This window comes from Protopterus annectens, chromosome 2.part0 (assembly GCF_019279795.1).
Source record: "Protopterus annectens isolate FY-2018-M chromosome 2.part0, PAN1.0, whole genome shotgun sequence".
Classification (NCBI taxonomy): domain Eukaryota; kingdom Metazoa; phylum Chordata; order Ceratodontiformes; family Protopteridae; genus Protopterus; species Protopterus annectens.
In genome coordinates, this window is record NC_056728.1 from 917273222 (window position 1) to 917287011 (window position 13790).

General features: G+C 38.0%; 1 protein-coding gene across 1 annotated transcript in view; it reads left to right on the plus strand.

The window, feature by feature from the left end:
- Positions 1 to 752: 752 nt before the first annotated feature.
- Positions 753 to 13790, plus strand: part of EPGN (epithelial mitogen) — a 332078-nt gene continuing 319040 nt past the window's right edge. The window contains exons 1-2 of the mRNA XM_044061164.1: positions 753 to 894; positions 2572 to 2682. Coding sequence (XP_043917099.1) covers positions 855 to 894; positions 2572 to 2682 — 151 coding nt within the window. The 5' untranslated portion in view covers positions 753 to 854. The remainder of the gene's footprint in view (positions 895 to 2571; positions 2683 to 13790) is intronic.

Here is a 13790-nt window from a genome sequence, read left to right on the forward strand (position 1 = left end):
TGCTAAGTACTACCCCTGCATAATTATTATGAAATTTGGGGTTGTGACCCCTACAGGAAAAGTACATTCTGCCAAAATACTACAGTTTTTCTCATGCTGTTTTGGACAGCATGCCTCAGAGAAATGGTAAATAGTGAACTTTTTGGGGATATCAAAGGACACCAGGCTCACTTTTTGTCTTCCATACACTATATTGATGCTGACTCAGAGGCATTAAGCTTAATTCTTGAGGAACCTGGCCTCACCATGTGTAAATCCCTGTTAGAGTGAACCATATTCCCATTTTTGAGATTCATGTTAAGACCATTTTGTGGATCTACACTCTTTAATGGCAACAGATTTTAAGTACTGCACTTAGGCACAGTAAAACAATGTCATATGAAAAAAATCTTCCCTTTGATTTCATGCTTTCATTAGCAGTATATCTAGTTATTTATGTAATGTTGGTATGATTGCTATTTGTAACTACATGTAAATATATGTATATATATTTTTTCTGGCTTTGTTCAGTCCTGCATACCACTGTTTGGGCGGATACAACATTTCAAAACAAAATTAGGCATGACACCCACATGTATTCCTGCCCACAGATGAAAGGAAATGACTTCTTATTGTGGAAAATATATTTCCAGATCCAAGAACTTGACATAACTAGCTCTACAAATGCCTTTAATATATGATTACCCTGTGGGCAAAGGTAAATGTAACTAGCAATTTCATTTAGGGAGTTCAGTCACATGGTATATTGTTACTAAATTGTACAGGAGTATATAATCTGAGTACAAGAATGTAAAACTTGGTTATTTGGTACTCTAAGAAATTTGTGGTGCTTTATCATCGTTACAACTGGAAGTATGCCTTCTGGAATTCTTCTGTGTTCCTTTTTAATACAAGGTAAATAAATCTCCAGCTGATTTATTTATTAAATGTTTTGAAGATTTTCCTTTCTGTTGTGATTATCAGATTTACATAATTTTACATGAAGGCTTTTTTTTGGGGTGGCAAAATCACCCTAAATTTTCTTATATGCATTTTCATGTACACACATGCACACACATACACACACACACACACACACACACACACACACACACACACACACACACACACACACACACTTACACTAGCTTATTTTAATACTGTTAAATGTATTGAGAATCTTGCAGTGCAATATACATTATAGTCTGCAGATGTCCCCTGACAGCTGTATTCTTTCAATGATCCAGGAAATGTACCTTAGGCTGCATTATTTAATTCCAGCGTTTACCATCATGCTGCAAAAGCAGTTATTAACCAAATAATCATCATCTTGAACTGTATGTACCACTGCACATGCCACTACATGTTAAATCTGCTTCTTGATGCATATGTTTAAGTTGTAAAGTACAGATAGCTGCCAAAGTCACCTTAGCCTTTTCCTTCAGAGTAGTGACTTTAGAGACAGGCAAATGAACTACAACTAGAACCCCCCTCCAAAACAAAAGTGCATTAACTGAAAAATTCAGCACCACCTTTCAGAGTGAATCAATTTTTCATTTTGTTAAATAGTCTAACAATTGTATTTGCAACATATGTAACCAAATGATGACCAAAGGGAAACAACTTTGTCCCATTTCTCTGAAGAGTTGTTTCTGTAGTGTTTCTATAATTACATTTTACAACAAAATGTATTTATTTATTTATTTAACATTTGTTTTACCAGGATAATCTGACTGGTCAGCTAGTGTAGATTTTCAGCAGAGTCCTGGGGAGAAAAGCTCCAAGAAGTTACAGTGTGAACACGTAGTTATTAAAGAATAACAATTAGTATGATGCTGACATTTTTAACAGGTATGACAGTTAAATGCAGTAATTGTAGTCAGATAACAAGTGGTAGAAGCTAACATAGAAAAGGCAAAAACAGGTAAATACAATACAAGCTCATAGTACAGATATGTGATCACGGATCTTATAGCACAAGTACAATATATGTACATAAGGTTCTCAGAGTAAGCACATATTTACAGTAAAATACACAATGCACATAGGTGGACCAAAATGACAGTGAAAAGTATGCATCAGAGGCATTGGGTAACCTGCCTACAGCGGGGTGAGGATGCAGGTGGGTATCATTACAGTTGCAGAGGGGGTTGGTGTGAAGGTCAGGGTCATCACAACAGAATTCTACTGAAGAGTCTTATTTTTGCTAGTATAATCCATGGTTGCAGGCAGTACAAAAATGCAGTGATGTTTTCATGTCTTTTTGTAACATTAAGTGGTAAAATGTTTCATAAAATTCTTTGTATTACAGAGCTAGGAATGCTTGCCTGCATTTCTGATACCGAAAGTGGTACCCATTTCATGGTACAGGCATATTGAGCACCTTGGTGACATATACCATTATGGCTGACTTGTACAACTTAGAATCAATAAATTAGATAAATGTAATGTATGTTAGTCTGTTTTATAGTTCTGCCATTCATTTGTTTATTGAATGATTTTATGACATTGCACGGTTTAAGCACTGACAGTGATGTTTCAGTACAATTGGGCACCGATATGAAATATATTTCTTTCTTTTTTTTTATGTAGTACTCTGGGTAATGAGTGAAGACACATTGTCGGTTTCAACAACAGGAGCAAAATCAGTGCAACTGAAAACTGCTAACACATCACAGACAGAGGACTTCCATGTAATAGAAGGTAACATTAGAAGCTCTGTAACAGATTGCCTTAAAAGTCTGTTGTCTTAGAGTCTAATTTCCCCTAGTAATTAGGCAGTTTAGCATAGATGTTAACTGATGACAGGGCATTCACATTCAGATAAAAGAGATCTAGCAAGAGCCTACCTAGGCCTGTAATGTTTATATAAAAGGCTTATTCACTTTATATTCCTCAAGTAAAGCTCTAGTCAATGAAGTCAATTTTAACACCTTATTACCTCAAAAACTGGCAAGTTGGCAGATCTTAGCCATTACAAGTTTGTGAGGGCAATGTTCATAATAGTCTGCTTGCTGTATGGTATGTTTGGACAAGTGGGAATCTGTAATGCCTCCCTTTAGAATGTTAACATGCATGTGTTTTCTTAGACTTGCGCTTCCCACTCATTATTATAAAGCAGTATGAAGTCATTCTCATAAATATCATACATTTATGTAGCCAATGGCAAACAAAATGACAAAGTTCCAATGCCTACCAGCATAAGTAAAGGTGTTAGCAAAACAAAATAATGGTCAAATGGGGCCCTAGGCAGTTTAGTGGACCCCCATTACTTATCTCTCTGTCTGTTTCCCCACTTACCATAAACACTTTTCAAACCTACAGTGTGCATACTAACTTTATTTTACAATCATTACAGAGTTTTGGATTTAATCTAAAAGTTTTACATCAAATTTCATAGCACAAATACCAATGGCCACTGAAAACAGATTTACATGAGCAACACTAAACTTATCTTCCCTTGAAACTCACATTCATTGAAAATGCATGTGGCCAGTGGAAAAATAAGTATACCAAGGGCCCTGTCCATATTTTTAATGCTATGCATAAATACAAAAATTCTTTGATTCACTTTTCTGATTGTTTTAAATTATATTTCTTGTTTAAAATAGCAACATTTATCAGAATGTATTTTAAATGAATAGTCTTTAACGTTTTTTTCCTATACTTTTCCGTCCCTCTAGGCTCGTAGTCTCTCTTTAGGGGTGAACAGAGGTATTTAAACTAATAGGGGAAATTTGATTAATGCATTAGGGAATTTCCTCTTCTTTTTTGATATGTGCAATGGGATCTTTTACATCCACCTCAGCTACTATGATTTCATGCAGATGTGACCTTGGTTTAACATTTCATCCAAATAATTGCACACTCAAGAGTACAGAACCTCCTTACGCTGCACTGTCATCAATCCATTTGCTTGGTTTGGAACTAAAACCCACAGCTTTCTGCACCAAAAGTAATTGTGTTACCTGTTATGCCACTAGCAGAATAACAGTTATGACAAAAGTACCCATTTCAGAATATTTCAAACATAAAAAGCCACCCAAATTGCTGTCACTTTAACCCATCAGAATCGGTACTCATCAATTATGGCCACTTTACTGACTGTGTATACATTGTGCCTAATTGTGATATAAATGGCCACAGTGAAGTATTCCACTTTGCTTTACAGAAATGTACTCAGGTCCTGCAAAACTTTATAACTTAGCAGCATCAGACATTTTGATTCATATACATCCTCCAATTAAAGCTTCATTATTCTCTTTCTCAGATTTTTGTGTCAAAAAATGATCTTGCTAGAGCTCCATTTGTGCCTGATGGAGAGTGCTTCTTAAACAATCTGAATTACAGAGCTACATAAGTATATTTTTTATACATTATCTAACTGTCCACTATTTCTTATCAGCACTGCTCTGGCTGTATTTATTTGCTTATCAGTACTGCATTTTTTATTTATTTGTTTAACAGTTCTGCACTAGTTTACTGCACTGTTTTTATTTATTTGTTAGAATGAATTATTTACTTATCTGTGTCTCCATTTATATATTTGTTGATCTGTGGTTGAATTTTTTGTTTTGTCTCACCCTCCCACAAAACTGTTGTTGTGTTCTTATAGTTTGTGGCTTTTGCTGTTGCCTGCCCCTACTGTAAATTTGATAAGGGACACTCCACCCAGTCCCATCTTATTAGCTCATTCTACCTAATACAGAGACATTTGGGAAGGTGAAACCCCTTTGTTCCTTAACCTTGAATTTCTTCTGTTCATACTCTCTCCCTTTCCACTTTACTAACAAACAACAAAAAATAACTTTGACTTCTTTTACTGTATTTGTGTTTCCTCCTCTTGCTCCATTACTTCATCTTGCTTTTTCTGCTACTTGCTGCAGCTTGTTCTCTAAAGTGTTCAGTCACATATTTTCTGTTGCATTTGTTACTGCTTTTTTATAGCTTGTTTAAAAAGTGTTATTCTTAGCCTCTTAGTTTTGGTTTAAGCACTTGGGCTTTAGGCTTACCCCTGAACTCTCCCTGGCCCTCTTTCTCAGATTCTGAAAAATATGGATGGACAATTTCCTACAGTTTCTCCTACCAGTCTGGTTGATATGGGCATCCTGAGGCAGTATAGCAACTGCCTTATTAGACAACCATCTACTACTACCACCTAGGAACACAATTTGTGAGAGATGCAATTACATTAGGAACCTAGAATCCATGCTTTCTCCCTCACAAGCCAGTATATCTGGCACTGAGAAGGTTGTCAACACAATCACTATACCTCAAACACCACCCACACCTACACAATACACACATGCATATGTGGAGGTCCTCAACAAAAACATACCCAAACAAAGGACACCTCCGAGGCAAATACCTCCAAGGCAAAAACACATGCAATCTTCACAGCTCTCCATACCACATACCATCTATAGTTCACACACCTCTGTCTCATAACCACTAAGGATTAACCATAAACATGACATTTTAGTCATAGGAGACTCCATTGTGAGACACAAGTATGTGCCTCTCACCAGGCTGGATAAGGAGAACATCACGGTTAGTTGTCTGTGAGAGGCCAGAATCCACCATATCACACATGCACTCAAGTCTCTCAACAATAGGTACTGTTATGACTCTGTCATAGTCCATGTTGAGGTGAATGACTTGAGACATACCTCCCCGGACTATATGAAGAGAGACATGATTGAACTTGCTGAATAGGTGTCCCAGGCAGGTATGTCCCTAGCCTTAAGCAGCATTCTACCATCACCCAGAATGATGCCTCAATACAAACAGAAAATTATTGACTTTAACAATTGGCTTAGTTTCTGGTGTCTTTCCAGGGGAATCCAGTACCTGACAGACTGGAAAGACATGATCAACAGACCACTATGCTTTGGCAGAGATGGCCCACATCTGTCTTACTTGGGCTTCAGGCTTCTGGCAAAGGCACTTGCCTCCCCCATAGTGGCTTTTTTAGAAAAAGAGATGAGATTAAAACTACCAACATAAACATTTTAACAAAACCTAAATTAAAGGGCATGCTGTTAAATACTAGGAGTCTAAACATGAAACTGCACTCATTGCAAGCATTCTTAACCCTGGAAAATGCTGACATCTGTGCAGTCACAGAAACCTGGTTCAAAGCTGTGGAGAGCACCCCAGCCAAACCTAGTTACTCATCCTATCAAACATTCAGACCCCAAACTGTGGGTAGTAAAGCCAAAGGAAGTTGAGTTTCAGTATATATTAAAAAGATACATACCTCCAGACAGGTCAAACAGTATGACACACAGGAGATACTTCAGGTGCAGTTAACCATTGACAAGAACCCTATACAAATCATAGCTAGCTACTGGCCCCCAAATCAGACTCGAGATGTCCAAACTTCCTATCTAGACCTCTTTGAATCTATCAAGATTCAACCCCTTACCTTGATCCTGGCTGAATTTACCTACCCAAACATAGACTGGAAGAACTACTCATGCCAGAACACAAATGCCCAGAGATTCCTCGATTTTGTCAATGCAAATGCTTTGGAACAGCTAGATGATACCTCCACAAGAGATGATAATATCTTGGACTTGGTATTAACCAGCACGAGTAACCTCTGCAGCACCCCTGCAGTATCATCCTCCCTTGGAAGATCCAACCATAAAGTGGTCATGTTCGAAGTCACCATCTCCCCCAACCCTCCTCTAGCTAGGGTCAAACAAAAAAACTTCTCCAAAGCTGATTACAGCCTCCTGAGGGATGGTATTAACAGCTTCACAGCCCCCTCCCCTCTCTAGGAACTGGCACCAGTACCCAAAACTATACCAAATTACTATAAAAACATTTATGTAGATGCATGGAATCAGGAATAGCTTACAGGACTAAATCATCCTCTGCAAGGAAGAGTAAACCTGTCTGGTGGACATCTGCAATAAATAAACTCTATAACAATAGAAATAAAATTTTTGTCCAGGACCAAGAAGGAGCAGGTGCCAACTGGAAGCAATCTCTCCTTAGCCTAAACAAGCAAATAAGAGCACAAGTGAAATCCTCCAAAGCAAACTTCGAGTCCAAATTGGCCACATCGTCTAGAGACAATCATAAGGCCTTCTTCACATATGTCATAATCTCAAAGGTAGCACCCAGATCTGTTCAGAACTGGTGGTGAAAGACAATGTATATACAAATGCTGTAGATATATCAAACTTGGTGGCTGATATATTCAGTGAAAATTTCACCCCTCTGTCCCCCACATCAGTAAATCAAGACATTCCCAGTACCTGCCCCCCTCCCCTTATATCTAGGGATCAGGTCATCACTGCTCTCTCAAAGGCAAAACATACAGCCTCCATGGGACCCGATAACATCCCAGGCTGCACCCTACATGAACTCAGGCAGGAACTTGCAGCACCATTAGGCAACATATTCAAACAAAGCCTGAATACTGGCTTTGTCCCAGTTGAGTGGAGGACAGCCACTGTCATCCCTTTACACAAAGGTGGAGCATCCACCGATCTGGGAAATTATAGACCCATCAGCCTAACTAGCCTGATGTAAAAGGCCATGGAATGGATTATCATGGACCTCATTAACAAGAACATTGTCAACCTCCAAACACTTGATCCCACAGTTTGGCTTCATCAAGGGGAGGTCTTGTCTGTTAAATTTGGTCAACTTTTTTGAAACAGTCACCAAAGCCATGAATGAGGGGAAGGCAGTGCACACCATCTACCTTGACTTGCCCAAAGCCTTTGACACTATTCCCCATTCGGGCATAATAGATAAACTCTCTCAACTAGGCATCATTCCATATATTACCAGATAGGCAGCTAACTGGCTCACTGATAGAACCCACATAGTCAAAGTAGGGGATGCCACCTCAAGCAGTAGACCCATATTGAGTGGCGTATGCCAGGGTTCGGGCTTGGGGCCTCTGTTATTTGGGATATACTTTTCTGACATACAGGCCAAAACCAGTGGGTTATGGCTGACCAAATTTGTAGGTGACTGCAAGCTGGGTGCTGTCATCAATTCACCTAGTGATGTGGACATTCTCCTACCTGCTACCCTTGAAGAATAGGGAATGGCTGGCAAAAACCCTACTAGGTTCATAAGTACTAGGCATGCAGTCATGAAGACCATTAAAGAGCTTAGCCCAAATTCTCAATTGCCCCAAAACACTGTCTGGTTAAGTGACTTGCTCAATATCACATAGAAAGTAAAGGAAGGGGGGAAAGATTCAAACCCTGCACCCTTACAACAAGGAGAAGCTCATTAACAAGGCAGAGCTTTAGGCCCCTATGCTAGCTTCCAGACTAATAACTTATAACTAAATGCTGAAATCATGTACAGTCCAGTCTTGTAAAGAAGATAGTATCACAATAATATGCTAACAATGTCTACACAATGAATGCTGAAGATCAGATAGTTTTGATCATCAGTCCATATAATGCAGGCTGTATGACCTGAAAATGTGAAAGGCCTTTGCATTTGCTAGAGGCTGTAAAGAAGATACAGCAAAATATATTATTAAAATGTAACACATTCAGACTAGTAAAACGCAACAAGTTTAGACTGTATTACACAGTCAAATTTAATTTATTCTTTAGTGCAATGAATAAAGCTAAGCAATTAAATACAATATAAATACTGCAGCATATTTTGTTCAACAATTCACAAGTCACAGAAAAATAAGAAACATTGCTGCATACAACACACAATTTTTTGTTTTGGGGGGGTGCTTACATGCTTGCAAAATGTCTACATTTCAGTTTTGACCTCTGTATGCCTTCTCAAACATCAAGAATATATATCTCCTCTGACATCACTATGTACAGGTCTGACGTAATTGAATGGCTAATAATGTTGCATTTCTGCTGCATACACCCCCAAAGTCAACAGATCCAGATCATGGACAAATGAAGCTCAACTGAAGGTAATAAATCAGGCCCCTGACAACCATATCAATATTGCATTTCTTGGCTGCCTCTCCTCGGTTACCATAAACACTTTCAAACCTGTCAATATGCATATCATAAACACTGTTCAAACCTGTCAATGTGCATACTTTTTTCTTCTTTACTTTTACAGTTATCATAGAGATTTGGATTTTATTTAAAAATTTTATTTCACATTTTACAGAAAAACACTGACAGCTATTTTGTAACAACAGAAAAACACTCCCACAATGAACACAGACTTCAAATGAAAAGTAAACGTCTGTTTTTCTGTTTCCTTGAAGCTCACATTTAGTAAAAATGCATTTGGTGACCTATTACACTACAAGAGAAGCACTGGGATTAATACTCAAATAGCATATAGTGAAAAACTAGTTAGTGTCTATGTTAAGAGTGGAGAAATTCCAAAGATGAAAGTGTAATGCATTTGTTAACATCCTGGACAGCCCACTGGATGCTAATGTCCCTTTACAGGAGTAGCCCAGGAGGACTGTCTGGTGAAGTAACTTGTCAGAGTCCCATAAAAGAAAAATGAAGACCGAGGGAATCAAACTATGAACTATAAGAAGCAGTTCTTTAACAGTTCATAGTCTTAACCATCTGAACTAAGTGCAACATCTACCAATTAAAATGTGATGCCCACCACTGCTGCCAATATGTGATGGTCACCAATATGTGTCATCCTCACACTGAGCCAGTCTGTTTGCCTTCCTTGTTGCTGGTCTATGATGCAGCTGTGCTTAAGGCTGCAATCATTTCCCCTTTAGTCATGCTGGCATGCCCCAGTCCTTTGCTTGGCACAGGTCATCCAACTGGTTCCTTGTCAACTTGTCATAATCCTCTGCTGACATCCTTGACTGTTCTCCTTGACTGACTAAGCTAACACAAAGTAAATAAATTAACATATTGTGATATGAAACTCTTAATGTCTACTTTGTGGCTGCTTGAGAGTACAAACACCTTCTTTAGTGACCACTGCTTATAGAGTACAGGAATTCAGTATTCACACAACTACTCAGCAATATGTGAACAAGTGATAATCCCTCCACTGCCAACCAATACAACATTTGATGCCCACCAGTGCTACAAATACAAATCGATATACCAATATGAATAGACAAACTCTTGTAGCCCAAACTACAAAACAATGTAATTCTATGGTTGAAGCTGATAGATTATAATCCTCAATGATTTAAAATAAAATAAAATAAAAGGAGGCCTGGCAGTTGGTGTGGAGCTTCTTGCATCGCATAGTCAAGTTTTAGGGCTTGACTCTCACCAAAACTAAACAATGCACCCTAATTGGGGCACTTTAGACACACACACACACACACACACACACACACACACACACACACACACACACACACACACATATCCAAGAAAACACTCACTTGATATAACAAGCACATATTCTGCAACAAAAAAATCTCATGAGTCCAAATGCTGCAAATATTTATGCTTGTCTGTCCATCTGTTCTGACATCTCCCATGCAGGTATATCCTACTCTAACTCTTCTGTCAGCAAATCAAATTTCCTATGTAGTACTGCTATCTAGACATATGTGGGAATATCTAATCATTCTAATTTCATGGCTGTCTTGACATCCAAATCTCTATCCCACATACACAGATGGTTTAACTTTTGTAATAGATTATTGCTTTTAAGTTTTAAAGCCAGACCAGGATCATTTTTGTATCTTGACTGGGCCCCCTAGCCAGCACAAAGCCCAAAGCAGCTGCCTAGGTCACCTAGTACTGTATCTGGCTGTGGGTGTTAGTCAGTGAGGTGGTAGGCTAAGAAGTTGCTAATTTTCACATATTCATTGCAGCCACATAATCATTTATTTGGAAATGTATCTTGATAATAGCTTGGCCATCATATTTTCTGGCAAAGGAAAGCCCTGTCCATTTCTTAGACCAATGTATCTTCAGTTCTTTTTTAAGAACATTAACGGTTAGATATTTTGAGTAGTGTGAGTAATCATATGTTGTTTTTTCACCACACAGATGATTGCTCCTAAAATATCTTAAACCTTGAAAGGTTCAAAGTTAAAACAGTGATACTCCTTGCACTGCAACACACACACAAAAAATGTAATTTCTGGAGAGAAAAAACTACATCCCTAAACTCTCTCCTATTGATATATATATATATATATATATATATATATATATATATATATGTGTGTGTGTGTGTGTGTGTGTGTGTGTGTGTGTGTGTGTGCATATTTATATTTATACACAAACACACACACACAGAAGCACACACACACACACACACACACACACACACACACACACACACACACACACACAGACACACACACACACACACACACACACACACACACACACACACACAAACACATACACACATCTACATATACCAAACACAGAGAAAAGGTTGGTATTGTGGAGTATGCAGTACTCACCTTCTTGATCTTCTCCATGATATAGAATGCCAGTGGTCTTTCACATATGATGTTCTGAGCATCATTCAAATGGCCAGAAACAAAGCAACAAAGCTTCCAGGTATTTGTCTGCCTTCCAATAAATATCCATCCTTGTTTTACACTGAATAACAATTTATTCAATAGCAGTTCAGAAAGACTCACACAGTAAAGATATTTTGGCTCACATGTAAAGATAGAGTAAAAATATATTAGGGACAGTCAGGACAGCCTACATAACAAGTACTTCAGAAATACTGCAGAACAAGAAGGAAATGTAAAGAAATGGAAGAAAAGAATGTGTAATGTTAAGAAGGACCTTTTCAGGAATTATTTACACTGAATATTACATAGTGCAGTGACTCATTGGTATGATTTTTTTCTCACAGATTCAGGATCCAGGTCCTCAGTGCAAATTACATTTACTGCCTTTGCAAATTTACATGTTCTACATAGTATTTAACATTGTACCCTCCTCCTGTCTTACAGAAAGATAGCTATATCTAGATCTATTTTTATATACACACACATACATTTATACATGCATACATTCATATGACTGCATTTATCTGATAGATAATGTAACATCAAGATTGACTTGTCGATTCCTGTTTCATCGATGTATGACATAGGTATAGTTTAACCTGCAGTGTCAGGGGTTTATGTGAAAAGTGTGTGTGTGTGTGTGTGTGTGTGTGTGTGTGTGTGTGTGTGTGTGTGTGTGTGTGTGTGTGTGTGTGTGTGTGTGTGTGTGTGTGTGTGTGATTTAAGTCTGTTCAGTGGTGTATATATGTCAATGGCCTTGAATACAAAGATCACATTGTTTTCCATACTGTCATACCCATGGATACAGAAATTGAATGGGTTTCCAATTTCATGACGGATAAGGGCAGTTCAGTAAGAGAAATTGAGCTAGTACAGGAATTTTTGGATTTAATTTTGACAAACAATTATTTCATGTTCGAAGGAAGATATTATTTACAAAAGACGGGTGTTGCTATGGGCTCTCCATGTGGGGCTAACTTTGCCAACCTCGTGATGTTCCATTGGAAGCAATACTTTATCTTTAACAACAATGGGTTTAGTGCCAACATCTACTACTATGCAAGATATTTGGACGATATGTTCATTATGTTTGATGGCACTATCGAAGATATTCCCAAGTTTATTGATTATTTAAATGCCTCTATGAATTTTTTGTCCTTTACATACAGTTCAAGTACAGAGAACATAGTGTATTTGGATGTAGATTTATATAAAGACAGAGGGAACCAATTGTTCAAAGCTAAGATTCACAGAAAATCGACCTACTCCAATTCCTTTCTTCATTATACCAGTAGTCACTCTTATCAACAAAAGAAATCTGTTGTTAAGGGCCAGATGGTAAGGGCGGCCCACATGGTTTCTGATGACCATGAATTTTTTTGTGGAATGTCAAACCTTGAGGGGATTGTTTTTGAAACGGGGGTACCCTAGCCAACTTTTAGAAGAGATGATATTTGAGGTCCAATACAAGAGAAATAATGGAGTGTTTAGTCCAATACTTTCAACTAGGCATGTAGCTCCCAACACTTTGACATCTTTAGTTGAGCAGAGCCAGTCATATAAAGCAAACCCACTCAAGGTGACTTTTATCACATCATTCAGTATCAATGCTAAGTTAGTATGACAAATTTTATATAAAAATTGGACTCTGCTTAGTTCGGATACAGATTTGTCTTCTATCCCCGAACCCAAACCCAGAATGGTCTATAGAAGAGGGCGGAACCTTGAAAGATTGTTGGAGAGGGGTAAGATTCCAATTACCAGAGCCCCAGGCATGTATAAATGCGAGAGTTGCTCCCACTGTAGATTTATTTAAGTGGGTAATACCTTCTCCATTAGAGGGCGAAAATACTTGATAAATAAAAGATGTAATTGTGACACCAAGGGAGTGGTCTATTTAGCAACCTGTAACATCTGCCCTTGTTTCTACATTGGTAAGACTGATCGTAGATTCAAGGACAGGGTCTATGAACACAATTACAGTATCAGGAAGTTAAAATTGGACCTCCCTCAGCATGGTTTCAAGTTTAGGGTGATTGATCAGATTGAATAAGATCCTAGCCCTCCCTCACCCTTAAGCTAGAACTGTGCAAATTATTATGGCAAATAAAATTGAATGCCTATAATGCACCAGGGCTAAATGATTTATGTTCTTTGCCTTGTGTTTTAAAACTGAAGAGTCTGCAGAGGTAATTGAACATTTCTTCTGTACATTTGTTGTTTGTTTACACCACTGAACCTTAATAGAAATACTTATATTCTCTGTATTTTTTGTATTATATTAGTTAACTGACAGGCTGGGTAATAGTGGATATATGATTTTACTAGTGGGTAGTTCTTTTAAATGAATTGCTCATTTTGCACATTA